We start from the raw sequence: 27,441 nt of genomic DNA on the forward strand, positions 1-27,441 counted from the left end.
CACACACACACACACACACACGCTACTTTGCAACTAGCTAGTATTTAAGTTTTGGTGAATTTATACACATTATCTTACATCAAGTTCAGAATACGATTCTTTTCTAATAATAACACAGCAATTTCCACAGCAAATTCAACATCAACAGATTAAACTTGTGTGCTATACTGGGACTTGAATCAAGAACCACGGCTTTTATGGTTTCTTCCCAACTAAGCTGACCAACAGTGACATATGTCCCACTCTCACAGGTCAATATCTGTCAATGCTCCTCTATTCAATATCTGGTGATTATTCTTCAAAGGTTCTCCATGAAACAATGCTTTAAAGTTGTCCAAAATATTTCATTTCAACAATTAATAACAGATGAGTAATGTGAGGCAGAGAGAGAGAGAGAGAGAGAGAGAGAGAGAGAGAGAGAGAGAGAGAGATACGGGAGGCAGGAAGAGAGGTTGCTAGTGGGTATCTGGTTGGCTCAGAGGGAGGTAGCAGATTTGCTGACTAAGGATGTGACAGGCAGGGTGGCAGGTGGATGGGCTAGGCATGTGATGCATGGATGCCAAAGCCTGTGGAATGCACCGCATGATGAAGGTGACGGGGATTGGGAGGATGGTACAGGACAGAGGAAGGGGAACTGTTGGCTGGAGAGTGTGCAGACAGGGGAATGTGTTGCAAGGATAGCTCCCATCTGTGTTAGTTCAGAAAAGCTGGTGGTGGAGGGAAGGAATCATGTGGCTCGGGTTGTGAAACAACCATTGAAATCAAGGATGTTGTGCTCATCTGGATGTTGTGCCACTGGATGTTCAACTTCGTTCTTGGCCACAGTTTGGTGGCAGCCCATCATTCTGATGAGGCCTATGATAGGACTGGAGCAGGAAGTGCTGGGTGGATGGACTCCGCAGGTCTTGCATCTGGGTCTTGCACGGGACATGATCACCGTGACAAGGAGATGGGAGTGGCATAGGGATGGGCCAGGTTTTTGTGTAGGTTAGGTGGGTGATGGAATACCAATTTAGGGCAGTGGGGAGTATCTTGGTTAGCATTTCCCTCATTTCTGGGGATGATGATAGATACTTACTTGGGTGAAGACAACTAGCAGCACTGGCTGTTGATACAATAGGGGTAGTGCTAGTAGTTGACATTATACTTGTTGCAGCTGTTGTGACAATTGTTGTTGTTGCTGTTGTTGTTGTCATTGTTGTTGTCGTGGTAGAACTTTCAGGGTTTATTAATACCATCTCACTTGAGTCACTGGCAGCACAGCAATTGTCTGTAATGAGATGCAAAGATGAGCAAAGTATGCATGGTGTTTAATGACTGAAAAACAATCACTGTGCCACTCAAATATTTTCCTTTTGAGTGAGAGCTAAGACATTTTAAGGATACAGGGTACTTTTCTGGTTCAATATCATCTAAAAATCAACACCTATTACTTTCAGGCACTGTTTATAATGTATATGTTTTACAAATTTTTTGTTGATATCAGGTAATGCAGCACACTTTCTAAACAAATTAGAAGTATTTTGAGTATTTTTGAACCTGCTTAGGGTTATTAAAAAAATTATAAAGAAATTGATGCAATTTTTTTCCAAAATGCTTCCTCAAATTGAGGTACCATTTAATCCAATGTTACACATTTGAAGGAGACCAAAGGTTTACCAGATATGCATGACATGATGGCTGAGGTACTAGACCTATTTAATTATACCTATTATGTATATTACAAGGATTAAAAAATATCACATCTTACATTTTAATTTTTATAATGTTTTTCTTAGTAAAAATGTTACTTTTCTACAATTCAGTCGATTCTGCTATAAAGCTTAGATTTACTACATAAGTATGCGCTACTGCAAGCTACAGAAAAAAATCAGAACAATGCTTTATAACTTTAGAAAATATTTGTTCCTGAATTCTGAAAAATACAACTTGCGGGAAATTGCGAATGAAGATATGAGTCCAATTAAACAGTGCCTCAAAACATTCCTGAAGCATAGTCTTCATCCTGCAGTATTTCTTCATCTTCAAGCTTCCTCTTGGCATTCCTTTTAGCACTTCTAGCTTCTTTCGTAACTTGAAGAGTTAATCTTTCAGCTTCATGCACCTGTTGTCTGTCACACGCAAGCAAATGATCTTCCATATTAGAGCCACATTTTATGCCTGAATTTCTCAGGACTTCCAACCTTCCTATCACTGCATCACTGAAACATATCACTGCATCTAGTACACCAACTTTTAATGTATATAGTCCTACAAAAGTATTCTTGGGTAATCTTTCCCGTATGCAACAGTTGAAACTTTTATTTGTATTCTGAGTGCCCCAATGAAGACATTTACCAAGCAAAACAGGGTCACTCAGGTCTCTAAAAATTGGTTTTATTTCGTTCATAAAAGGCTCAGGTAGAGAATGCTTATGATGGCATATTTGACCACTTTCTTTCGCGTATTCGGAACCACACCAAGAATCTGCTCCTTTAGGGCAAAGTCCGTGAACAGGGTGGTCATCTGTGGATAACTTATGAAAGTAGGTGGCCCACAGAGCTTTTCTCATTGCTGTAACATCATTCAGAGGTGCAGTTTGTCTAATGGCCAGTCCATAACAACTCTGAAGAAGGTCTATTTCAGTTTCTGTCAATCTGCCTCGGCCAGACAGAGATTTTCCATCAGCTAGCAACTTTCCTTTCATTTCTCTACGTAGCTTCTTCTGCACAAGTCCACAACACTCCAGTTTTGTTACCAAGGTATCACCATAAACATTGAACTTACTAATCTTATTGAAAGCTTTAGAATCCCCATCGCCTAGGTACTTCGTATATCTAATGTAGTAAACGGGCACTGTAACCATCATAATTCTTAGAACACTGATGTTCAATATGTCATTCAGTGTTCCCATGGCAGGTGTGGCAGTACTCAGATAAGCACTCAGCCAAAGTTGAAAAACCTAAAACCCTACTGAAAGGACACAGATTTGCAACAATACAGGAGACGAAAGAAAATTTGTGGATGGCGCATTGCACGATCCAGCATGAGGCATACCAAGACTGCTGCGGAAGTGGAAACAATGGCGGGTGCAGAGTATCAATTGTGGAGGAGAGTATTTCAAAGGAGGCCATGCACAATAAGTACAAGGTATGTCTAGAAAAATTTTGTGGGCGAAGTTCAGAATTTTTTGAACAGACTTGGTATATAGCCTTTTTGTCCTGAGAAATATCCTTGCTCCATATCAGGATTCTAAAACTCTTCGGGAATGTTTCTGGCTGTCTTTTCTGCTCATTTATTTCCTGTCTTTTCTTCAATTTCATTTAGTAAACTTCCTAGACATCTGAAACTCTCCACTTTCCCAAGTCATTCCTGACCAACTGTTAATCCAGTTATGACTCTCTCCTCCTTTCTGGTTGTGATAATCATTTCACACTTACTTACACCTAATTTCATCCCACATCATTGTACTATTTGTTGTCAAATGGCCAACTTCTCCTGCACTTCCCCATGCTGGTTTCCCCAGACCATCTGCAAACATCAGTGCTTTCATCCTTCCTTCACCAATTACTTGTGCCCCACTAATCACTTTCTCATCCATTGCCACAATGAAGAGCAAAGGTGAAAGTGTACTTCCCTGCCTCAAGCCATTATTCAGTTCCAATCAATCAGATCTCTCACCTTCCACTTTCGTAACTAACACTCCCGCAGAACATTTCTCTGCGAGATATAGTCTGCTTTTCTACTGCTCTGTTCCCCTGGGACTTTAATACCTTGTTATAACATACACTATCATAAAGGCCTTTAATGCCCAGGAAGGCCATCAGATCTGTTCCACATTCCCGTAACTGGCTTACATTGAAAATCAGATCTACTGGGGACCTCCCTACTTTGAAACCATGTTGTTGTTCTCTTGTCCCCCTCCAATTTTTGTCCAAATTCATGTTTCCAAAACTTTCTCAACGTTCTTTGCACAATGGCTCCCAGTAGTTTGTTTTTGCCCTCTTTTTCTATAAGTTTTCTTCCCAAACCCTTGTGATCACTCCCCTGCTGCCCCAGAGGAGTGGTATGTATTCTTACTGATGAATGATACTCAAGAAGGAAAACCATAAAATAAATTATCGTAGAAGAGAGCACAAAATACTGTATGGATCTGTTATTTTATTTGCACATAGGGAATCATATAGACCTCAAGTCTTCAAGATGGAATAGTGATCACAGTAACTTCATGTGAGGAAGTGCATGCCTCCAGTGAAGCAAAAATAAAAGCTCTGAGCATCACTGGCCTACTTTGGAGATTTTTTTTTATTTATTTATCTGTAACTACATTTAAATATTTAAAATGCTGATCTATTGGTTAAAAAAAAAGACAAAATAATATGTTCATACGGTTGTGCAATGGTGCCAAAAATGTATTTATCATTAAAAGATGTAATTTTTTTCAATGGTAAACGTAACACAAACACTTAAACATAAATCCTTGTAGCACAATGGACAAAATAAGGCAGATGAAGATTTAAACGAAAGAAGAGATTATAAATTAAATGAAATTCAATGAAAATGAAGAACAGAAATAATGAATGCAACAATATGGAGGACAGTGTAAGATGACAAAACAAGATTTTAAATCAATATAATACATAAAAATAATTAAAATCAGTTGGAAAAACAGAGCAAATGAAAAAATTAATACATTTACAAACTTGACCAAAGATTCAAAATAAAATAGTTACATTTTAAACCACTCATTTGAATATATATAATGATCAAGTCATTTTGATATGGATTTAAAAATAAAAATTTTTATATTTCCTGGCGGGATCAGAACCACCAACCTTCTGCCTGTCATGAACGCATCTTAACCACTACGCTATGCCACTGCTCTGAGTAATTCTATCAATTTTTAGTCTCTAGAGCATCAGATAAACTTGTGAAACTTCTTTTCATTTATTACTTACAAACAAGGGTCCACTTTGATGAATGGCTTGAGGATGTGATAACTGAGATAATAACCTACATGACTGCGGCGATGGTTTCAAAAAGTCAATCCCAACGCTGGGGATTTTTCCTTGTTAGTTTACTTTGGAACCTTTAATAAGTCCCTAAGAAGAAAATCTAACAACAAATTGTTAGTATAATTCATTTTTTACTGAAGTTGATAAGTCATGAGTCTTACAGTCTTGAAACCTTCAGCAGATTACAAATATGGAGTCTGTATAACTGCCTTGGCTCCACAGAAGTCTATAATATAGGCCAACCACATTAACAAATCTACACTGCTGGCCATTGAAACTTCAAGACCAGGAAGAGTAGCACATGCAGAAATTTTACTTGCACATGCAGTAATTTTACTTGCACATGCAGAAATTTTACTTCTTGTGAGTATGCGATACAGTAAGAAGTATACATGGGGTACACATGGTGTAAAAATTATTACACCTATAGCAACAACAACAACACCTTTAAATTGGCTGGGCAGGATAATTCCATGTCAAAACAAGCAATAATTCAAGGATTTGTAACCCTTTATCTCAGATTTTCACAAATCTTTGCATATTTGCTTATACATATAACATACAAACTCCTGCAAAATCTTTTTGGTCTCAGACTACAACTTTATTTTACATCGAATTTTAAATGTAGTGATATCCTGATAACTGAGCTCTGCAAGAATGTCAGTGCAAAATGGTACTTATCTACATAAATGCTCGTAACTCAGGTGTTTATGAAGCTTCTGGACTTTGAATTTTTTTCAGAAGTTAAGTAAGGCACACAGTTAACAGATATCCAATTACTGAAAAATATTAATGTATGCCAATTTTTGATTTCAGAAAAATTGCAAGGTGTGGAAAACTGCTTATATCACATTTCTCCAACCAGCTGGTAATCTGATTTTGTTCTTAAATAATCCTCTAGATTGTAAGCTTTCTGATAAAATAAAAACTTTAATGGGTCTTCAGCTAATTGACACATATATATGAAATCAAAATACTGTTTGCTGTGATGGAAAAGGGTCATTTTAAGTAAATTCGTCCACTCACTGTCTCACATGCAAGCATATCAAATTAGCTTATTTAAGTATAACTCATTCTAGGCAGGTGAGTTAACTTTAAGGTGAAAATTTATTTCCTTTCATTTGACTAATTCAGTAATCTTTTAAGGCCTATAATATATATAATTTGGCTTTTTGGCCTCAGTTGCTCTTTGTCTTTCTGTGAGACAGTTCATACCTGTTTCTCGTGCGGCCCTAACATTTCACTTGTATAAAGTACATTTTAAGTGAATTAGTGCTCAGTTACCGGTAATTGCAATAGAAAAGTGAATTCATGTACTGTTGGAAAATTACTAAAAACACCATGTCATTTGACAAAACCTGAGTAAAAATTCTACAAAAAATAGAAGAGCTGAGGGAAGACCGACAAGATTTGATATTGCTGCAATCCAGTATAAGCTTCCCACAAGATCAAGAAAGTGCTACTACATGTGGATATCACAGATACGAGGGGCATTTGAAAAGTCCATGCAAAAATAGAAATTACTTACGTGTTTGGGGTAAACCTTTCTTATTTTTCAACATAGTCTCCTTTTAGACTTATGTCCGCCCCGGTAGCTGAGTGGTCAGCGTGACAGACTGTCAATCCTAAGGGCCCCGGTTCGATTCCCGGCTGGGTCGGAAATTTTCTCCGCTCAGGGACTGGGTGTTGTGTTGTCCTAATCATCATCATTTCATCCCCATCGACACACAGGTCGCCGAAGTGGCGTCAAATCGAAAGACCTGCACAGGCGAACGGTCTACCCGACGGGAGGCCCTAGCCACACGACATTTCCATTTTTTAGACTTATACACTTTGTTCAATGCTGTTCTAATTTGCTGATCCCTTCCGAATAATAGGAATTGTCCAAGTCTGCAAAATAGCTATTAGTTGCTGCAATCACCTCCTCGTTTGAATAAAATCGTTGTCCCACCAGCCATTTCTTCAAATTGGGGAACAAATAGTAGTCCGAGGGATCCAAGTTTGAAGAATAGGGGAATGTGAAACGAGTTGGAACCCTATTTCCATTAATTGTGCGACCACAACTCCTGAGGTGTGTGCTGGTGCATTGTCGTGATGGAAAAGGACTTTTTTGTGGTCCAATCGCCGGCATTTTTCTTGCAGCTCATTTTTCAAACAGTCCAATAACAATGAATAATATGCACTTGTAATAGTTTTACCCTTTTCCTGATAGTCGACATAGATTATCCCTTGTGAATCCCAAAAGACAGTCGCCACAACCTTTCCGGCCGAAAGAATGGTCATCGCCTTTTTTTGTGTAGATTCTCCCTTGGTAACCCATTGTTTAGATTGTTGTTTGGTCTCAGGAGTATAGTAATGAATCCATGTTTCATCCACAGTGAAGAAAAGACACTTAAAGTCCTGTGGATTCTTCCTGAACAGCTAGATACCATCCTTGCAACACTTCACACAATTCCGTTTTTGGTCAAGCGTGAGCAATCGCAGAACCCATCTTGTGGATAGCTTTCTCATGTCCAAATGTTTATGCAAAATATAGTGTACCCGTTCATTCGAAAATCCCACAGCACTGGCAATCTCACGAACCTTAACTCTTCTGTCATCCATCACCATATCATGGATTTTATCAATGATTTCTGAAGTCATAACCTCCACAGGGCGTCCAGAATGTTCAGCTTCACTTGTGCCTAATGGCCACTCAAAAAATTTTGAAACCACTTATAAATTGTTCTAATCGAAGGTGCAGAGTCACCGTAATGTTTATCAAGCGTCTCTTTAGTCTTCTGCGGTGTATTGCCTTTCATAAAGTAATGTTTAATCACCACGAAAAATTCTTTTTCATCCATTTGTTGACAATCACTCGACTTCCTTGATTCACACAAATGTCAAACACAAAGTAATAGACTAATATGGCTGAAACTTGGTGTCCGTTCTTTGCAAAGATGCCACTAACTAAATATGACCTCCATATGGACCGGTGGAATTTGCATGGACTTTTCAAATGCCCCTCATACAATTACTTAAAAGGCTTTGAAAGTCATCACAGAACTTCTTGTGATCCTTTCAAAAAAACAGAAACCGCTAAAAAAACTTTGAGGTCAGTTTGCTTGTCTTTGTCTAAAACATTAAGTGCTAAAATAATCTATGTAAAACCAGGCCAAAAACTGTGAGCAACATGTCATAACATTTGTGAACAGAAAACTAACATCAGTGATAGAAACGAAAGTGATGCAGATGACTCATAGGTGACATTTCATGAATCAGTACTAAAAAATTGAGGATGCAAACAACACTTTACATGATTTGGGGTGCTCTCCCTTAAAACTTCACTCAATTACAAATCACAGCAAAGCCTCATAGGGCAAAAAGAAGCTAGAAAAATGGAGCACATTTTAGAAAGAAAAGTGTGCCAGGCATTAGACTGCAATATTGTATATTCTGACTGTAGAGAAGAAAAATTTGATGATGAAATTGTTAAGAAAGCCAAGATTTAGATGCCACGATATTGTTAGTAAAAGAGTGACTTGTGTAAGAGTACCTGAAAGAATTCAAATTTTAACTTTAGCTCCACTCCCTTGGTCGAAGGAAAACATGTCAGAATTCAATGTTAGTGAGTATGTGGCTTGGCTAGCAAGGGAACTGAAAACAGAAATAGGTATTTTATCAATTCCTAAACCAAAAAGGGGAAGTTATTGCTGATGAAGTGGTAAAGACTGTCACTGATTTCTACCAAAATAATGAATACATGCGAATGTTACCAGGAGGAAAAGACAAAGTTAGCATTCAGAAGAATGTTTATACGCAAAAGAGACTCACACTTTACAACCGAATAGAACTGTACACTTGTTTTAAATGGGAGAATCCAAATATTAACACTGGTCTTTCTAAATTCTGTCCACTTAAGACCGAAGTGGTGTATTTTAGCTGGTGCTGCCGGCATTCATTCATTGTGTGTGTGGGTGTGGGTGTGGGTGTCGGTGGGTGGCTGGGGGGAGGAGGGGGGGGGGGGGTACCCACCAAAATGTAAAACTGCTTTTGGAAGCGGAACACACTGAAAAAAAATACAAAGAACTTATAAAATTTCTTGTATGTGACTATGAAAATGACGACGGCATGCTTAATCACTGTGATAATTGTCCCAGTGATGACAAACTATCAGAATTATTAAAACTTAGCTGAAAACTACAGTTTTGTAATTCAGAATGAAATTCAGAGTTACCACTGGACAAGAAGCAGCTATACAATCCATCCCGTGAGTGTTTATGTGGTAAATGAAAAAAGTAAATTGGTAACAGTGAACCACTGCTTTATTAAGTGATGATATGGAACAGAATGAAGTATTTCTAAATGCTCTCCAGAAAAAGGAATGGTTAAGTGGCTGACAGATCATTATCCATAAGTGAAGAAAGTGCATTATTTCACTGATGGGTGTGCTGCTCCATATAAGAATAGAAAAAGCTTTACAAATTTGAGTGATCACAAAAACGTTTTTTCTATTAAAGCTGAGCATTCCTTTTTTGCTAATGCTGAGCATTCCTTTTTTGCATCTAGCCACAATAAATCTGTGTGCGATAGTTTGGGACGAACTACAAAACATATTTTGAGAAGAGCTAATCTTGAACTAGTGGATGATGCACAAATAACAAAGATAACAACTGCATCTGGTGTTTATGATTTCTGCAAAGCTAATACTGACAAATGTCCCCCCTCCCACTTCTTAGGGAAAGTCAATGTAGATTTCCTATGCAAGAACCTCGAGATAAGATTTCCAACAATCCGCACAGTACGGTGGTACCAGGAATTTTCACCATTACGAACCACTTTCTTGTGATTCTTTAGAGTTCTTCTGAAAAGCCTTCCTTGATTTTTTCATTTAATGAAAATGCCCCACATTGGGCAAGCACTCATCCTCAACAAAATTCTTTTGTAGCAGCTGTATATGATGACAGATGGTACCTTGCCTTTGTCAAAAATGTCTATGATGAAGAAGGAAACACTCAACCACTTTTCTTCCACCCACCTGGGCCAGCAGTGTCATTCTTTTGGCCTGAGAAGGAAGACTATTGTTTTGTGCCTTTGGAAAACATTTTATGCACTGTTGGTGTACCCAAAGCAACATCACTACACAGAATGTATTAGTTTAATGAAAACGATATGAAGTTAACGGAATATAATTTGTCACACCGGATTAAAAACAGAGATGCTCTTAAGAAATCTCACTGATAGCTTCAGGGATCTTCTCTGCTGAAAATGTACATTTTAAATTAACTTTAGCGTGGCTAGAATTATTGTTGTTTAAAGATGCTAATTTGACACACTAAATAAAGTTAACATGTGTAAAGAAAATGTTTCAATTAAATTTATAACTTTTGACTCTAGTTTCAAGAGGCAGCCTTACTATAGGTTGTAAGTTTACATAATCTGATTTGAATGATCTGAACAATGATGTGATACAAGTTAAATGAACATCCAATATCTATCAAAACTCAGGGTGCTTCTTCTTTTTCCTTTTTTTAAAAATAATATCAGGGTTTTGATAAAAATAAGTCTTGTATCAGCTGTCAGAAAGTGTTTTATATATTTAAAAATCATTAACAAGTTTGCTTGCGAGGCCATCCTCCGCAGCGAGCACAGAAATATTTGTTTTGTAAACAAAACCGCTTTTTCTTGCTGCAACTTAATTTATTTTTCCCAGATGCACTTCGTGTTTTTTCTTGCTCTAAGGCATCTCCAGTGGGATCTATAACGCTACAGTTTTGTTATTTTTAGATTATCAAACAGTTCATGTTGTGTTTCTTTATGTACATAAGTAATTACTTACAATTTGCTGTGATCTACGTTTCCTCTTGTCTGGTATTTATTTGGAAATAAAGTGGTAGTGCGAGCTCCAGACCAGAAATAAAGTGGTAGTGTGAGCTCCAGACCAGATGAGAGGAAATGCAGATCACAGAAAACTGTATGTAATTACTTATTTACATAAAGAAATGGGACGTGAACTGTTTGATAATCTAAAAATAACAAAACTGTATGTTCCAGATCGATCAGAAAATGCCTTAGAGCAAGAAAAAGGTGAAATGCATCTGGTAAAAATAAATTAACTTGCAGCAAGAAAAGGTTTTATTTACAAAGCAAGTATTAAAAATCAGTGTTTGGGCCATAACAGCTTGAGCTGATTTTCTCTATTCCCATAAGTCAAGAATAGTTACTAATTCCCCCCTCCCCCCAAATAAAGATACATCCCTTCTGTAACGTCTGGGAGAATATGACAGTGATGTGTTGAAAATGAGATATTTTTCTGTTATTGTTATTATTATTATTTCTTTACTTTCTCAGACGTTAAGTCTGGTTGAGAATGGAAAGTGACGCGGACCTTGATCAAGCGTCACTTCCTATTAACTGTACGGTATGTGTTATATTGCATTTAGGAACTTTCGGGTAATTGAACATGTATCAATAATTACGGATTTCTGTAGTTGTATATATATGTTTGGATGTAGCTGTATTGCATTGATGTACTGGTGGATATTGTGTGGTATGACTCCTGTAGTTGATAGTATAATTGGTATGATGTCAACTTTATCCTGATGCCACATGTCTTTGACTTCCTCAGCCAGTTGGATGTATTTTTCAATTTTTTCTCCTGTTTTCTTTTGTATATTTGTTGTATTTGGTATGGATATTTCGATTAGTTGTGTTAATTTCTTCTTTTTATTGGTGAGTATGATGTCAGGTTTGTTATGTGGCGTTGTTTTATCTGTTATAATGGTTCTGTTCCAGTATAATTTGTATTCATCATTCTCCAGTACATTTTGTGGTGCATACTTGTATGTAGGAACTTGTTGTTTTAAAAGTTTATGTTGTAAGGCAAGCTGTTGATGTATTATTTTTGCGACATTGTCATGTCTTCTGGGGTATTCTGTATTTGCTAGTATTGTACATCCGCTTGTGATGTGATCTACTGTTTCTATTTGTTGTTTACAAAGTCTGCATTTATCTGTTGTGGTATTGGGATCTTTAATAATATGCTTGCTGTAATACCTGGTGTTTATTGTTTGATCCTGTATTGCAATCATGAATCCTTCTGTCTCACTGTATATATTGCCTTTTCTTAGCCATGTGTTGGATGCGTCTTGATCGATGTGTGGCTGTGTTAGATGATACGGGTGCTTGCCATGAAGTGTTTTCTTTTTCCAATTTACTTTCTTCGTATCTGTTGATGTTATGTGGTCTAAAGGGTTGTAGAGGTGGTTATGAAATTGTAGTGGTGTAGCCGATGTATTTATATGAGTGATTGCTTTGTGTATTTTGCTAGTTTCTGCTCGTTCTATAAAGAATTTTCTTAAATTGTCTACCTGTCCATAATGTAGATTTTTTATATCGATAAATCCCCTTCCTCCTTCCTTTCTGCTTAATGTGAATCTTTCTGTTGCTGAATGTATGTGATGTATTCTATATTTGTGGCATTGTGATCGTGTAAGTGTATTGAGTGCTTCTAGGTCTGTGTTACTCCATTTCACTACTCCAAATGAGTAGGTCAATATTGGTATGGCATAAGTATTTATAGCTTTTGTCTTGTTTCTTGCTGTCAATTCTGTTTTCAGTATTTTTGTTAGTCTTTGTCTATATTTTTCTTTTAGTTCTTCTTTAATATTTGTATTATCTATTCCTATTTTTTGTCTGTATCCTAGATATTTATAGGCATCCGTTTTTTCCATCGCTTCTATGCAGTCGCTGTGGTTATCCAATATGTAATCTTCTTGTTTAGTGTGTTTTCCCTTGACTATGCTATTTTTCTTACATTTGTCTGTTCCAAAAGCCATACTTATATCATTGCTGAATAGTTCTGTTATCTTTAGTAATTGGTTGAGTTGTTGATTTGTTGCTGCCAGTAGTTTTAGATCATCCATGTATAGCAAATGTGTGATTTTGTGTGGGTATGTTCCAGTAATATTGTATCCATAATTTGTATTATTTAGCATGTTGGATAGTGGGTTCAGAGCAAGGCAGAACCAGAAAGGACTTAATGAGTCTCCTTGGTATATTCCACGCTTAATCTGTATTGGCTGTGATGTGATATTATTTGAATTTGTTTGGATATTAAGTGTGGTTTTCCAATTTTTCATTACTATGTTTAGGAACTGTATCAATTTAGGATCTACTTTGTATATTTCCAATATTTGTAGTAACCATGAGTGGGGTACACTATCAAAAGCTTTTTGGTAATCAATGTATGCGTAGTGTAGCGACCTTTGTTTAGTTTTAGCTTGATATGTCACCTCTGCATCTATTATCAGTTGCTCTTTACATCCTCGTGCTCCTTTGCAACAGCCTTTTTGCTCTTCATTTATAATTTTGTTCTGTGTTGTATGTGTAATTAATTTCTGTTTAATGATTGAAGTTAATATTTTGTATATTGTTGGTAGGCATGTTATGGGGCGATATTTAGCTGGGTTCGCTGTGTCTGCTTGATCTTTAGGTTTCAGATAAGTTATTCCATGTGTAAGTGTATCAGGGAATGTGTATGGGTCTGCAATGTAACTGTTAAATAATTTAGTTAGATGTGAATGTGTTGAGGTGAACTTCTTTAACCAGAAATTTGCTATTTTATCATTTCCAGGGGCTTTCCAATTGTGAGTAGAATTAATTGCTTGGGTGACTTCATGTTGCAAAATTATCACTTCAGGCATTTGTGGTATCATCTTGTATGTGTCTGTTTCTGCTTGTATCCACCGTGCATGCCTGTTATGTTGTACCGGGTTTGACCATATGTTGCTCCAGAAGTGTTCCATGTCTGTTATGTTTGGTGGATTGTTTATTTTAATGTGTGTGTTATCTATTGTCTGGTAAAATTTCTTTTGGTTTGTGTTGAATGTTTGGTTTTGTTTCCTTCTATTTTCACTTTTTTTGTATCTTCTGAGTCGTTTGGCTAATGCTTGTAATTTCTGCTTCTTTTCGTCTAATTGCTCTGTCGCTTCTTGTTGTGAGATTTTACCTAACCTTTTTCGTTTTTTTTCCGAGATTTCATTTCTTATAAATTGTGTTAGCTGTCCGATGTCTTTTCTCAGTTTTTCTATTCTGATCTGTAGCCTGTGTTGCCATGCTGGTTTTGTGGTTTTCTTCTGTATGTTGGTTGGTTCTGATCTCTGTCTAGTGTGTATATTTAGTGTAGTGAGTGCTCCTATATAAACCAGTAGTTGTAACTCTTCCATAGTTGTGTTTTCATTTATTTTGTTGTGTATGATTGTGTTGATAGTTTTTATTGTTGTTTCGACTTGTGGGTTATTTGGTGGTCTATGCAAGAATGGTCTAATGTCTGTATTTGTGTCTTTGTATTCTATATATGTTAGCTGAAATTTTTCTTCTATATCTAGCATCTGTGTCACTTCGTGTTCTATTTGTGCTTGTTCTGGTGGCTGTCTTAAGATTTCGTTTTCCTCTGATTGTTTAATTGGTGCGTGTTGTTCTTTGTTTGTTTGCTCTGGGATGTTTGAGTCCATTACTGTATTTTCTTCTTCTTCTGATTGCACATTATTTTGTTCCAGTATTTGTTGTACTTCTTGTTTGATGTTTTCTAATTCTGACTGGGGTATCCTGTTATTTTTGATTATTACACGGATCTGATCAGCTAGTCGTTGTTCTGTTAAAAATTTTAATTCTGGGTATCTGGTAACAAATGTTGTGTATACTTGTGATCTGTATCCAGTTGTGTTGGTTCCTAGGTTTGTTGCTTGGTAATAACAGAACATGAGGTGTCGATTAACTTCATCTGACCATCTCATCCTCTGTCTTTGTTTTCCTTCTAGGGTGGTTGCAGGAAGCATATCCTGCAAAACACCTCTATTTGGATTTAAATCATTTTCCAGTTGGCTAGCAGTGTCGTTACCATTGTGGGCGGGCATAGGGTTCAAGCGTCGTCCCCGACCATGACGGCGCTTGTCCGAGGCTTCTTTAGTTCTGTCCTGAACCAACTAATCACACTAAAAGGGGGGTTAGCCCTATTAGTGGTTTGTTCTTTTCGTCGCCTTTTACGACTGGCAGAACATACCGTAGGCCTATTCTTTTCCCGGGCCTCCACGGGGATTATTATTATTATTATTATTATTATTATTATTATTATTATCATCATCTTTGTCTGAAGCAATGCAAACCAAATGAGAAACATTCTGTTGTGACATTCACATTTGTAAAAAATTTTCACTTTTTCTCCTCAAACTACATGAAGTAGGTGGAGAAATTCTGCACTAACTAATTCTACGCAGAAAGTAACAAGTAGAAAAAGTTTCGTGAAAATCTGAATCAGTGGGTGTCAGTTATGGCTGATTTTACCTAGATTTTTTTGTTTTCATCGCAACACTAAGTATTGTGATTTCAGATTTATTTGTGTCTTCATTCATAGAAAACGCATTTTATTACGATGTGTACTGTCTTGGGAATTACTTAAGACCAATTAAAAGTTCCCACCAGGTTGGGGAAATGTGATATACGCATTTTTCAATGTGTCTGTACCCTTTGCGGAAATTGGAAAGTGACACATATTAAATTTTTTTTTGTATTGTTCTTTGTAACTTTACTGCTTAAATAATTACATGTCTGTTAAGTATGTGCTTCTTTCAAGTTATGAAAAAAATTCCAAATCAAAAGCTTCATAAGCACCATTTTGCACTGACATTCTTGCAGAGCCCAGTTATCAGAATATCGCTACAATTAAAATTCGATATAAAAATAAAGTTTTAGTCTGAGAGCAAAGAGATTCTGCACAAGTTCTTATGTTATAAGTACACGCAATTTGGCAAAGTTTCATGAGAATCTGAGATGATGGGTGACGTGACCTGCACGATTTGACGTGGAATGACCCAACATCAATTCTAACTGAGCTAGGGTGACAGATGTGGGTGCATTATTTGTATCATTCCATACTCCTTCAACCCTACACCAGACATCATCATCATCTGTGGCGGCTGGCAAAAGGTGGCAAGGCAGTCTCTCAGCGACCCATGACCAGAAGTTTTTTTCTGTAGGTGAAAAATCTGAAGAATGTGCTGCGAGGACAAGTATAATAACGTCCGTATCGAGATAGGTCAGGACGATATGTGGTCTTGTGGAAAATAGCATTACAGACATCTTTGTGATAGGGCACAGCAATTAGTCATTACATAAAAGAAATGTAATGTCTGCTTTCCAAATTACTGGCACTGTGGACCAGGGGTGATCATGTTGTGTAAACAAAGACACCGAGTACCATCATACCGGGTGTACATTACACTGTCAACATGCATATTAAAACAGATATTAAAAACACTAAAAGAATCAGGTGGAATGGCAGCATTTTTTAAAAATATAAACGAATCAACTGCACCCTATGGTGTTATCCATGGTTAAACAATTATTTATGAAGAAATATTAATGGCAAAACTCACTATCTATTTGTGTGTGCCATCACAAAAGTTTTCTATTGGAGGTGTCGAGGCACAAGCCATTAGCAGACCAGCAAACTGTGTGACATCAGGGCCAAAACACTCACTCATTCACATACTCCACCCCCCCCCCCCTCTCTCTCTCTCACACACACACACACACAATTTTTTAAGATGATGGGAGAAGCTGACAGAATACATGTCACTCACAATTTACTCATTTACTTATGAAACAATTTTTATGGGAATGAGCAGTGAATTACAAAATGTGCCTGGCAAGAGAGTAAGTAATTCCACAGCTTTTTGTGACAGGCCTAGCACAGAAGAGATCATAATTGTCTTGGTGTGTCAGAAGAGCCAAAAGTCTACTGTACTCTATCTCTGTAAACAACATTCTAGACTTCTAGTTCTCTGGGTAAACGTAGAGATTTTTGGCTCTCGATATATGCGACCAGCTGATGAACAGCTGTACATGCAAAAAACTTGGTGTGTCCAGATGAATACCTGCCACTTTTAATGTTCGTCCTTGACTCGTAATAATACTGATCCTGATAATATCACAATCCAACACACTTTTAAAACACTCTGCATACATTACATTGTTACAGTGTTTAATGATGATTTTATCCTACAAGAATATTTCTGCAGTCCTAGTCTTATGCACGGACTTATTTTATTTGTCAAAGCAGTTAGATACTAATCTCTACACTACACTTATTGCATTTATTAGATTGTTAACTTTCATAGATGACTTCTTAGTCAAGTTACCCATCCCACGGAAACAGTAGTTATGCTGACCATCCTATGACAACACGGATTTTTACATATTTTAGATGTTGTGTCAGCTGTTGGCATGATCTACAAGTTATATATATTCTTTAAAAGAATCAATTTTGTCAAGCAACTTTGCCAGCCCCCCCCTCCCTTTTTTTTACCAGTTTTGACAGACCTATGGTGTCATCATCAGACCTGAAAGCTACAAAAACAAACGTGCCAAGTGAAGATGGCTTTAAAGTATACGACTTCATGCAACCACTGTGTACACTACTTCAACCTTAGAATGTACATTTAACATTATTAGATGAACACGCTTCTTACAACACTGAAAACCACATAGCGATTTTGCATCAAATTGTAATACTTGTAAAAAGTGGCAGGAAACATCAGCATGTCACAAATAAAATAACACACAAAATAAAACGTACACTTATGTTCAGAAAAAACAGAACACCTTGAACAACTAGAGATAGATGTTCATATTCACAAGCCATGTGCATTAATATGTTCTGCAGAAATGACTAAGATCTCAACCATGTCGACCCACAGATTCAAGGTCAACGTCGATATCATGGCACACTACCTACCGGCAAGCTAATGAATCACTGTGACCTGAGCAGATGCGCAGAATGCCTCGCTGACTTACACGCAAACCTTACTGTCAAATCAGTGAGTTTGAAACAGGACGCATTATCGGCATAGGCGAGTGTGATGAATCCATCCAGGAAATTGCTGCTCGTGTGGGACGAAGTGTTTCAGCTGTGCAAAGGGTGTGTGCAAAATGATTCACATAATTCTGTAGAACACGACAAGATGGGTCAGATCGCACTACCCAGACCACCCCCTGAGAAGAAGTTACAGGCACTTCGTACACTTCTCCGTCGATCTTTGATGAATCTGCAGAAACATGTTAGTCGGCAATGGTGTATGGACCAATGTCACTGGGGACAAGAATGGCATCAGAGAGCGTTTTTGGATGAATCCAGATTCTCTTTGTTTCAAAATGATGTTCATATCTTGGTTCACCACAGACGGAGAGCAGCATCACAAGACATACAGCGCCAACTCAAGGCCTTATGGTGTGTGTGCTTTTGGGTCACGGCTGGTGCATGTCCAGGGCACTGTGAGCAGTGTGACCTGCGAACCCACAGCCATACCTTTTCTGCACAACATCCCAGAACATAACTTTCCTTCACAACACCCCAGAAGCCAATTTTCAGCAAGACAATGCACAACCACGTGTTGTTGCACAAACACATGTCTCCTTGGTGTCACATAATGTCGGCCTTTTGTCAAGTCCCACCAGGCCACCAGACTTATTGCCAATCGAAATGGTGTGGAATATGGTGAAACAATGGATGCAGCGCTGTGACCCAATGCCAACCACCACAGATGAACATTGGTACCAGGTGAATGCAGCACGGATGGCTACACCATAGGACACCCTCCGCGCCTTACACGCATCAATTCCATCACGCATGGAACAAGTTATCAGGGCCCATGGCAGACCCTGTGCCTACTAGGCAACAGGACACACGCTGAACTGAGGTGACCGAAATGCTAATCATTTCTGTACAACATACTAATATACACGTCCTGTGAATAAGAACAGCCTATCTCTAGTCGTTCAATGTGCTCTGCTTTTTCTCAACACGAGTGTACAACATGTTGCGCTGATGTCACGGGATACACTAATTGCTTGATGCCACAATGGCAACTTAGCTAGTATAATACTTTTGCAGGTAAGTACACAGTTGATTCCACAGTGGGGTCCTATAATTTGATACGTGTGCCATACAGCCTTTATGTCTTCTCCCAATCTCATTAAAATTACTTTTAGTTAAATTGCGAATTTAAAATAACTGATGTTTTGAAAATATACAGTGCCTTAAAAAAAAGGGAGAGAGAAGAAGAAGAAGAAGAAGAAGAAGAAGGCAAATACACAATGAAATACACATTGTCATCCATTACAAGTAAACTTATAATAAGATGTCACTTTTAAAAAATAAGTTTACAGTAAACATAGTTCAGATTAGTCATCTATACAGAGCCCTATCACAAGCCCTGACTGAAAAGATCATCAAGGTAACTATATACAAGATAAACATATGCCATAGCCATGAACCATACAAAATCTCCCATGAAATAATATCAGTCACATAATAGTACTCTTCGCACCTTATAAAATATGATGATGTGCTCGTCGTTTATACCTTCTAGTTTTTAGTTTAAGTAGGCACAAAGTAGATCTGGAGTTCAGATGTGAAAATGGTACCAGGTGTCAACGTCTTTTACATAATAACGTCCTAATACAAGAATTTTTCTATGTAACTGATGCGGTGCTCAATGCTTATGTTTATTACAGATTTTGTTAAGTAGATACAACAATGAATACACAGTATGCAGAAGTTTAACTGTGTCGAATTAAGGATCAGATAAAAATGATATAGTACCAATGCCAATATTTCACACATGATGACATCTTAATCCGTGAATGAAAAATCTAAATATAAATGATTCAGTGCTCGATGTTTATGCTTATTACAGAACTTGGCATTTAGTACAAGTGGACAAGCCAGTATAAACATAAACATCAAGCACTTTATCAGTTACATTTAGATTTTTCATTCACAGATTTTGATGTTATTGTGCATGAAATATTGTCGTTGGTACTACATCATTTTCACGTGAACTTTAATTCTTCACAGTCACACTTCTGCCTGCCACGATGTATTTATTGCTGTATCTATTTGAACAAAATCTAGAATAATGTAATAAACATTGAGCCCTGCATCACTTGTGCATAGAAATTTCATTCATATACTAATTAGTTATTACATGAATGATGTTTACATTTGGTAGCTTATTCACATCTGATTTCCAGATGTACCTTATGCCTACTTAAACTAATTACCATACGAGTAGCAAACTTGGTAGCATTAATGTCAAGGACACAGGGAAGAGAAATAATGCAAAATCAATTCAATTGAAACACTTTTAATGTGCTGCTATGGTATATCATACCATTACATACCAGTACCATAACTGCTACAAAAGTGCTCAATATAGCGCCCGTCAGTGTCCAGAAGAGACTGAAAGTGCGGGATTGCATTCTGCACAATGGAACAAAGCATGTCCATAGGTATGCTGGGTACCTATCTTGATATGCTGTGTGTCAGGTCAGCACAAGTGCGAATGTTCCGCTGGTAAACATTGTCTTTCAGGTAGCCCCACAACCAGAAATCACAGGGAGTGTGATCAGATGATTGTGCCGGCCAAGCATTTGGAAACAATCGGCTGATAATTCAATCATTTACAAACATGTTTCGGAGAAGAAAGTGAACTGCACAAGAGATATGTACTGGAGCTCCATCTTGCATGAAAACTGTTCAGTTCAATGCACCTCTCTCCTGTAGGGTGAGTATGACATGCTGATGAAGCATATTGCAGTAATGCTGGCCAGTCACACTGCACGTCTTTGGACCTAGTGCACCAGCCTGTTTAAAAAAGAATGGACCAGTGATGAATGTAGCCATCAAGCTACATCACACAGTAAGAAACTCACCATACAGAGGAACTTCATGCACAGTGACTGGACGTGAAGATTCCCACATTCGGCAATTATGTGTGTTCACCTTACTCATCAGAGAAAAATGAGCTTCATCTGTCCGTAGGATGGTCCAGGGGCAGCCCTCTTCAATCCTTGCAAGAAGGTGGAGAGAGAAGTCAACATGTCGATAATGCATCCTGTAGTTCAGACTGCTGTATGATATGGATCTTGTATGGATACCATTTGAGAATGGTTTGAAGCACATTCTGTACAGTGGACCACAGGAGTTCAAATGTCATGACACAGAACACGCACATCAGTAATTGTGTGCAGCCTTGTCTGCCATAGCAACAGTGATTTCATCAACCACCTTTGGTGCAACTGGTCGTCGGCCTCTTCCCGAAGCGACGCCCAGTACTCCAGTTGATTCGAACTTCTTCATTATGTTCTGCACAGCAAGTGGAGAGTGAGAACCCTTCTGTAACCCTTTCAACCAGCGATATTCTCGAAATGCAGCTGCAGCATTACTGTTGTTTTCATAATAGAGCTTCACCAGTACTGCCCTGCTCCTTTGGTCCATATTCATGTTAACACGTCAACAAGTGCACTGCGATAGGTCATGTGTATGAGACTATGAATCATGATGACTGATCACGGCATCTGGCGGCCGTAGTTGAAACTGGATAATGGTGCAGGGACGCATGGAAATCATGCACCCCATACTCTGGACACTGATGATACCACGTTTAGTACTTGTACGGTAGTTAGTTTCCGTGTTATAACTTGTTGAATAGGGAAAGTTTAATTATAATCACCCAGTATATGAAGAGGACAATGATGATGACAAAGAGGAAGAGGGAGGGGGGGGGGGAGGAAGTTCAGATGATGGTTTTCAGGGATTTTAAATGTCAGTTAGTTTTTATAAACTAAGAATTTTTTGGCTGGCTTTACATTCTAATAATAACTTTTTTATTTATTTTTTATTTTTTTATATTTTTAAATTGCTTAAAATTTAACCTGAGTCTTACAGTCTGTAGCATCTTATAGTTCGTAAAATACGGTACATAAATTGTCTTAAAAATAATTTTAATGAGATTGGAGAGAATACATAATGGTAATGTGTCACACGTGTCAAAATTTATCAATTATGGGACACCACTTTGTAAACAACAGTGGACTTACTGCGAAAATATTATACTAGTCAAGCCGCCACTGAGGTACCAAGCAATTAGCGTGTGCTGGGACATCAGCACATCATGTTGTATGTTTTCTTATATATATATATATATATATTTTTGTAACTTTCAGATCTGATGATGACAGCATAAATCTGTCGAAACCAGTCATAAAAATAAAAAGAATTGCTAGTGATCTTGATAAACTTGATTCTTCAAGAATAATGTCTGTCCTGACAGCTGAGTGGTCAGGGTGACAGATAGCCGTCCTACGGGCCCAGTTCGATTCCCGGCTGGGTCGGAGATTTTCTCCGCTCAGGGACTGGGTGTTATGTTGTCTTCATCATCATTTCATCCCCATCCAGTGCGCAGGTCACCCAATGTGGCATCGAATGTAATAAGACCTGCACCAAGGCGGCCAGACCAGCCCTGCAAGGGGCCTCCCAGTCAACGACGCCAACCGTTCATTTCCATTTTCAAGAATAATACAGTGATTTTTTGGGAATAAAAGGCAAGCTATGTATTAATTCACGATATACGCTATCTTCATCCAAATCAATCCAGCCACTTCAGCGTGAAGAGCCACTTGAGAGTTAAGTGCAGCAAACATACTAACTCAACTAAGAAAGAAAATAAGCAATTTCTGGTTCACTATGGGGCAAATTTTATAATATTTGTACAAAGAATGTCATCTGCACTCATGTGCATGTGTGTTACCCGCAGATACGCTCACATATCATGATCAAAATCCAGTAACATTCTACATGTACAGGCATTACACCTATGCCGTACAGCGTTTTAATGACACCGTCACTGTGTGTCTTCCAGCCTCTCAGAAGCTATAACATTTACCTCAAGCTCAGCGATTAAAATGCAACAGGCTTGTATGGAAGTGTGGATTAAACACTTCGAGTTTCATTTCACTGAATCGTATTATGTAAGACATATTAAACAATAAAAGTGTTTTCACAAATATGATACAGTTTAAAACTCAAAGAGTAAATAGCTTTTCCTAAGAGTAATTATTGTTCCTTATTTCATGTCATTCTTAAAATCAATGAACATATTGTACTAAACACTTTTAAATGTAGCCTGTGTGTTAATTCTGGGTATAAGTTCCAAATTCATCCAGCCAGAGGCTTTATTGCAAAAGTAGGTCAAAAAATAAGGAACAGTTGTCAGTGGGTAACTCTGTGTATTTACTTCTAGTGTGATCACAAACAGCTTCTAAGGGTGCTGCAGAGTAGGTTGGTGCTAAGAAATAATGGTTAAGAAAATAGAATTTGATACATTGTGCCATGTCTTAGTTAATTAGCTTTGAAGTTAGACGATCAGGCTGATGTGCGCACAAATTCAAGCGGCCTGCCAGAGATGGTGTCACTAAACATATTCTTCATTTGGTTTCCTAAAATCGAACAAGACAGCAATACAAAAATCGGAAATGGGACAGTAGTAAGAATCATACATTATCATATACAATATGACAACCACTGACAATAATTGCATCTGGCAGGCTGCTTGAATCTGCTCACGCAATGGCCTGATTAGCTAATTCAGAAACAATGCAACATATTGCATTTTTTTTCTTTACAATTACTTCTCAGCATAACGTACCATGCAAGGCCCTTACAAGCTTTTCAGACTGTTTCTGACCACTATGAGTATCAGTATTCACAAACAACCGCGAAGTGCATTATTCCAGAAAAGACAAGTAACTGTACAGCTTATAATGGCATGTCATTCAGCAGCTTATAAAAAGGAGAAGATTGTACTAACATTCCAAACTGGTTCCAATGTTTCTATAGTTCAAGATATGAATCAGTCTTAAAAATGAAAAATATAACATTCTAGAAAGAATGTCAGATATGGTTGATACAGCTATCTGAACAAATAAGAAAGGAAAGTTTTAACAAAAAGTGTTCTTTCAATGGAAATGATTTTAAGGGGAAGTACATTTACACAGACGGAGTCATAGACATTTCAGCCTACTCTTTGTAAGATAAAACATATTTTAGTAAATTATCACCTGTCTCATAGGTGAAGCTGTATGCACATCCATGCTGCTCTTTCACATTTTCTAATGTCATCTACGTATCTTCCATTAGGTTGACAAATCACTCTTTTCTTGCTTCTTGTTATCTATCAATGACCCTACTTGCCTCATCTACCATCCATTTGCCAAGTTACATGTCCTACCCACCTACATTTCATTTTCATTATAGTCACAATTATGTCTTCCAATCTTCTACCAGATCCATTTGTTTGTTTTCCTTTTTCTTTGCTAGTAATTCCTAACACTCATTTCTCCTTGCTTGCTGATATACATATATGTATCACACTGTCATATTACAAAACAGGCAATATACAACATATCATAGTACGGTGTACAATAACAACATGTGCAGACACCACTAAGCGAGTTCCTAGAGAACGCTTTCCATCTGTTATATACTGACAGTGTGAATAACAAACATTAACGAGTTGGGCTCTAGTGCCTGGAGACAGAGTGTGAGATGTGTGTGTGTGTGTGTGTGTGAAGGGCCTTGTCTGAAAACTTAATATTTTAGCAGTGTTTTTCATTGCACCTGTCTGTGACTCAGCAACCTATCCTTTCCATACCATTCTTAATCACTAACAAACCCCATAATGCTCATATACATTTTGTTTTGTTTTGCTAGCCTTGATAGTTTAATCATTGAAACCTTTTGATAATTAACAATGAAGTTGAAATTGCAGCTGTGGGGTATAAAATAACTGTATGCAGCCAGTGATAAAAACTTTACTTTTTCCAGTTTCTGTCACAGTTGCATTTAAAATTTTTTATTTGTGATGACTAGTTTTGGACTATACTGTCCATTCTCAAACCATAGCCTCTGTTGTAAATATTTAAATACATTTCCACCAATACACATATGTGAACATTTGCAACTAAGACTACAGTATAAGAATGGACCATGTATTCCATTTTTGAAAGCAACTGTGACAGAAGCTCCATAAATAAAATTTAGTTATGCATTTTGCTAGTCCTCGTTCCTACATTAAGTTGGAACTTCATAATGATGAAAATTTTTCTCATTCAAAAAAACCTCTTGTATTCATTGTGGCATGGAAGCAAACAGCCTCCAAATGTCACCTTGAGGAATTTTTACTGTGGCTGAAACACACAGTGTCATTTTATCAAACCGCAAGTGTCTTCACTCCACACCCCTACATGCTTTGTGAGCGACAAATCAGGGGGCCAAGAGGGCCAGTCTAGATTCTGTACATTTTTTGTTTGTGGTGGGTACTGCAGTGTGGGTATCTTGCATTACCTGCTTGAATATGCCAATCAGTACTCTGGTCATAAGAGATTTAACAACAGCATTTATCATTCTTACCACATACTGGCAAAAAGTCAGCCTCCTTTCAACAATTACCAGATTGTTGTGACTCACCAATCATTCAAGGTGCCGCCGCGCAATTACGCGCGTTCCTCTACGTGCGGCGCTGTCTGCCAGCCATGCAGCAGCTACGCCACCTAAGCGGCCAGCCGAGCAGCGGCCGCTAGACTGGGACTCAGTGCTCATTCGAATGCTAACGTGTACACATGTCTTGCTTGTCAACTTACTCTGTGACTTATATGTGTTGTGTCGCTCTGAAATATATTTGTTAAACTTGACGTTATAACAATTGGCGACGAGGTAGTGGATTTTTCCTTTTCACCATTGACCCACAGGGTTCCATGGCTACTGTCGAGCAACTATTGCAAAATTTCCTTGAACAGCAAACGCTTCTAACAGCGGCGATTCGCGATTTTGTCGCGGCGTCAAATGCGGGGCGTTTCTCGTCATTGGCTATATCTCCTTTTCCTCCTTACGACGAGATGGCGGAAGACTGGTCTGATTATGAAAAACGTCTTCGACAGCACTTTTTGGCATTTCATGTCACGGATGAACAACCATGTAAGTCTCTGTTCCTTTCCTGGATTTCACCTCAAATGTATCGGTTGTTGTCGCAATTGGCTCCTTTGAAGGATCCTGCATCTTTGTCCTTTGCTGAAGTGTGCTCACTTCTGTCTGTCTATTTTCAAAAGCAAACGCATGTGGTAGCCTCTCGTGTTGCCTTTTATCGTTGTCAAAAACAGCCACATCAATCCTATCGCGCTTGGGCTGCTGAACTTCACGGCGTCAATCAAAAGTGTCAATTTGTTAATGACGTTCACAAAGAATCCTATGCCGATTCCATGGTACGGGATGCTATTATCCGGTCGGCGCCCGACAAAGAAGTTCGGCAATGTGCCCTTCAGTTGGCGAATCCAACTCTAGATGAAGTTCTCTCCATTGTGCAGTCTTTTGAAATTTCTCGCGCCACTGGGGCGCAAATAGAGGCGTGGGGTGATGTCGCGGAAGTTCAACCTCTGTGCGCCGTTGACGACGCGTGCGGCGCGTCCCCGCCGGCCGACGTGGCCACAGTGCACTCCCACGCGCAGCCTCGGCCTAGCCGTAAACAACCCGCTAAGAAACTGCAGAAAACCCCCGGCAACTTCCTTCATGTCCGCGGTGTTTTATGAAACATTGTCCCCATCGTTGGGCTGTGTGTCACAATTGCAAAAAGAAAGGTCATGTGTCTTCCGTTTGCAAATCCGACCACATATATGATGTTCATGAACATGACGCTGATTCTGCTTCTGTGTTGTCTGTCAATTGCACTTCTTCCCTTTCAGGGAAGTTATTCCTCAGTGTCCAAATCCTTGGTCGAGATGTTCGCATGCACGTGGATACCGGTTCTGCTGCCACTATAGTTAATTCTCAGACGTATCTTCAGTTGGGTTCTCCACTCCTGTCACCTGTCACTCGGCAATTACGGACGTACAATAAACAGAAGATTTCTCTCTTGGGACAGTTTAATGCTGAGGTATCTTACAAATCCGTTGTTCGCTCTGTTCCCATATTTGTGGTCGACCAGAGCAACGCAGAAAATCTTTTTGGTTTCGATGCCTTTCACGTTTTTGGGTTCTCCATAGATGACTCTGTCAATATTGTCTCTGATGCTATTCCTTATGCTCAACTGGATTCCTTGTCGACGACATTTTCGTCCCTTTTTTCTCCTGGGTTAGTCCGTGCAAACGACTTTGAAGCTCATATCACGCTAAAACCCACTGCTCGGCCTAAGTTTTTTCGGGCTCGGCCCATTCCTGTGGCCCTTCATGATTGGGTAAAACGGAAGTTGGATCGTCTCACTACTTCAGGGGTCTTGCTTCCTGTCACTTCCAGTGAGTGGTCCTCTCCTGTCATCGTTGCTAAGCCAAATGGTGATATTCGTCTCTGTGGCGATTTCAAAGCCACTGTAAATGCTCAATGCCTCATCGACACTTACCCTATGCCCCGTCCTGAAGAACTGTTCACTAAACTTGCTGGAGGCCAGTATTTTTCTAAAATTGACCTGTCAGAAGCTTATCATCAACTTCCTCTCGACGCTGCTTCCCGGCAGTTTCTGGTCCTTAACAAGCCTTTCGGCCTCTATCAGTACCAACGCTTGCCATTCGGGGTTGCTAG

General features: G+C 38.5%; 1 protein-coding gene across 4 annotated transcripts in view; it reads right to left on the bottom strand.

The window, feature by feature from the left end:
• LOC126260954 (uncharacterized) overlaps positions 1-27,441 on the bottom strand; it is a 190,809-nt gene that overhangs the window by 43,626 nt on the left and 119,742 nt on the right. For all 4 annotated transcript variants that reach the window (XM_049958470.1, XM_049958469.1, XM_049958467.1 and 1 more), the window contains exon 11: positions 1,079-1,270. In XM_049958470.1, coding sequence (XP_049814427.1) covers positions 1,079-1,270 — 192 coding nt within the window. The remainder of the gene's footprint in view (positions 1-1,078; positions 1,271-27,441) is intronic.

This window comes from Schistocerca nitens, chromosome 5 (assembly GCF_023898315.1).
Source record: "Schistocerca nitens isolate TAMUIC-IGC-003100 chromosome 5, iqSchNite1.1, whole genome shotgun sequence".
Taxonomy (NCBI): Eukaryota; Metazoa; Arthropoda; class Insecta; order Orthoptera; family Acrididae; genus Schistocerca; species Schistocerca nitens.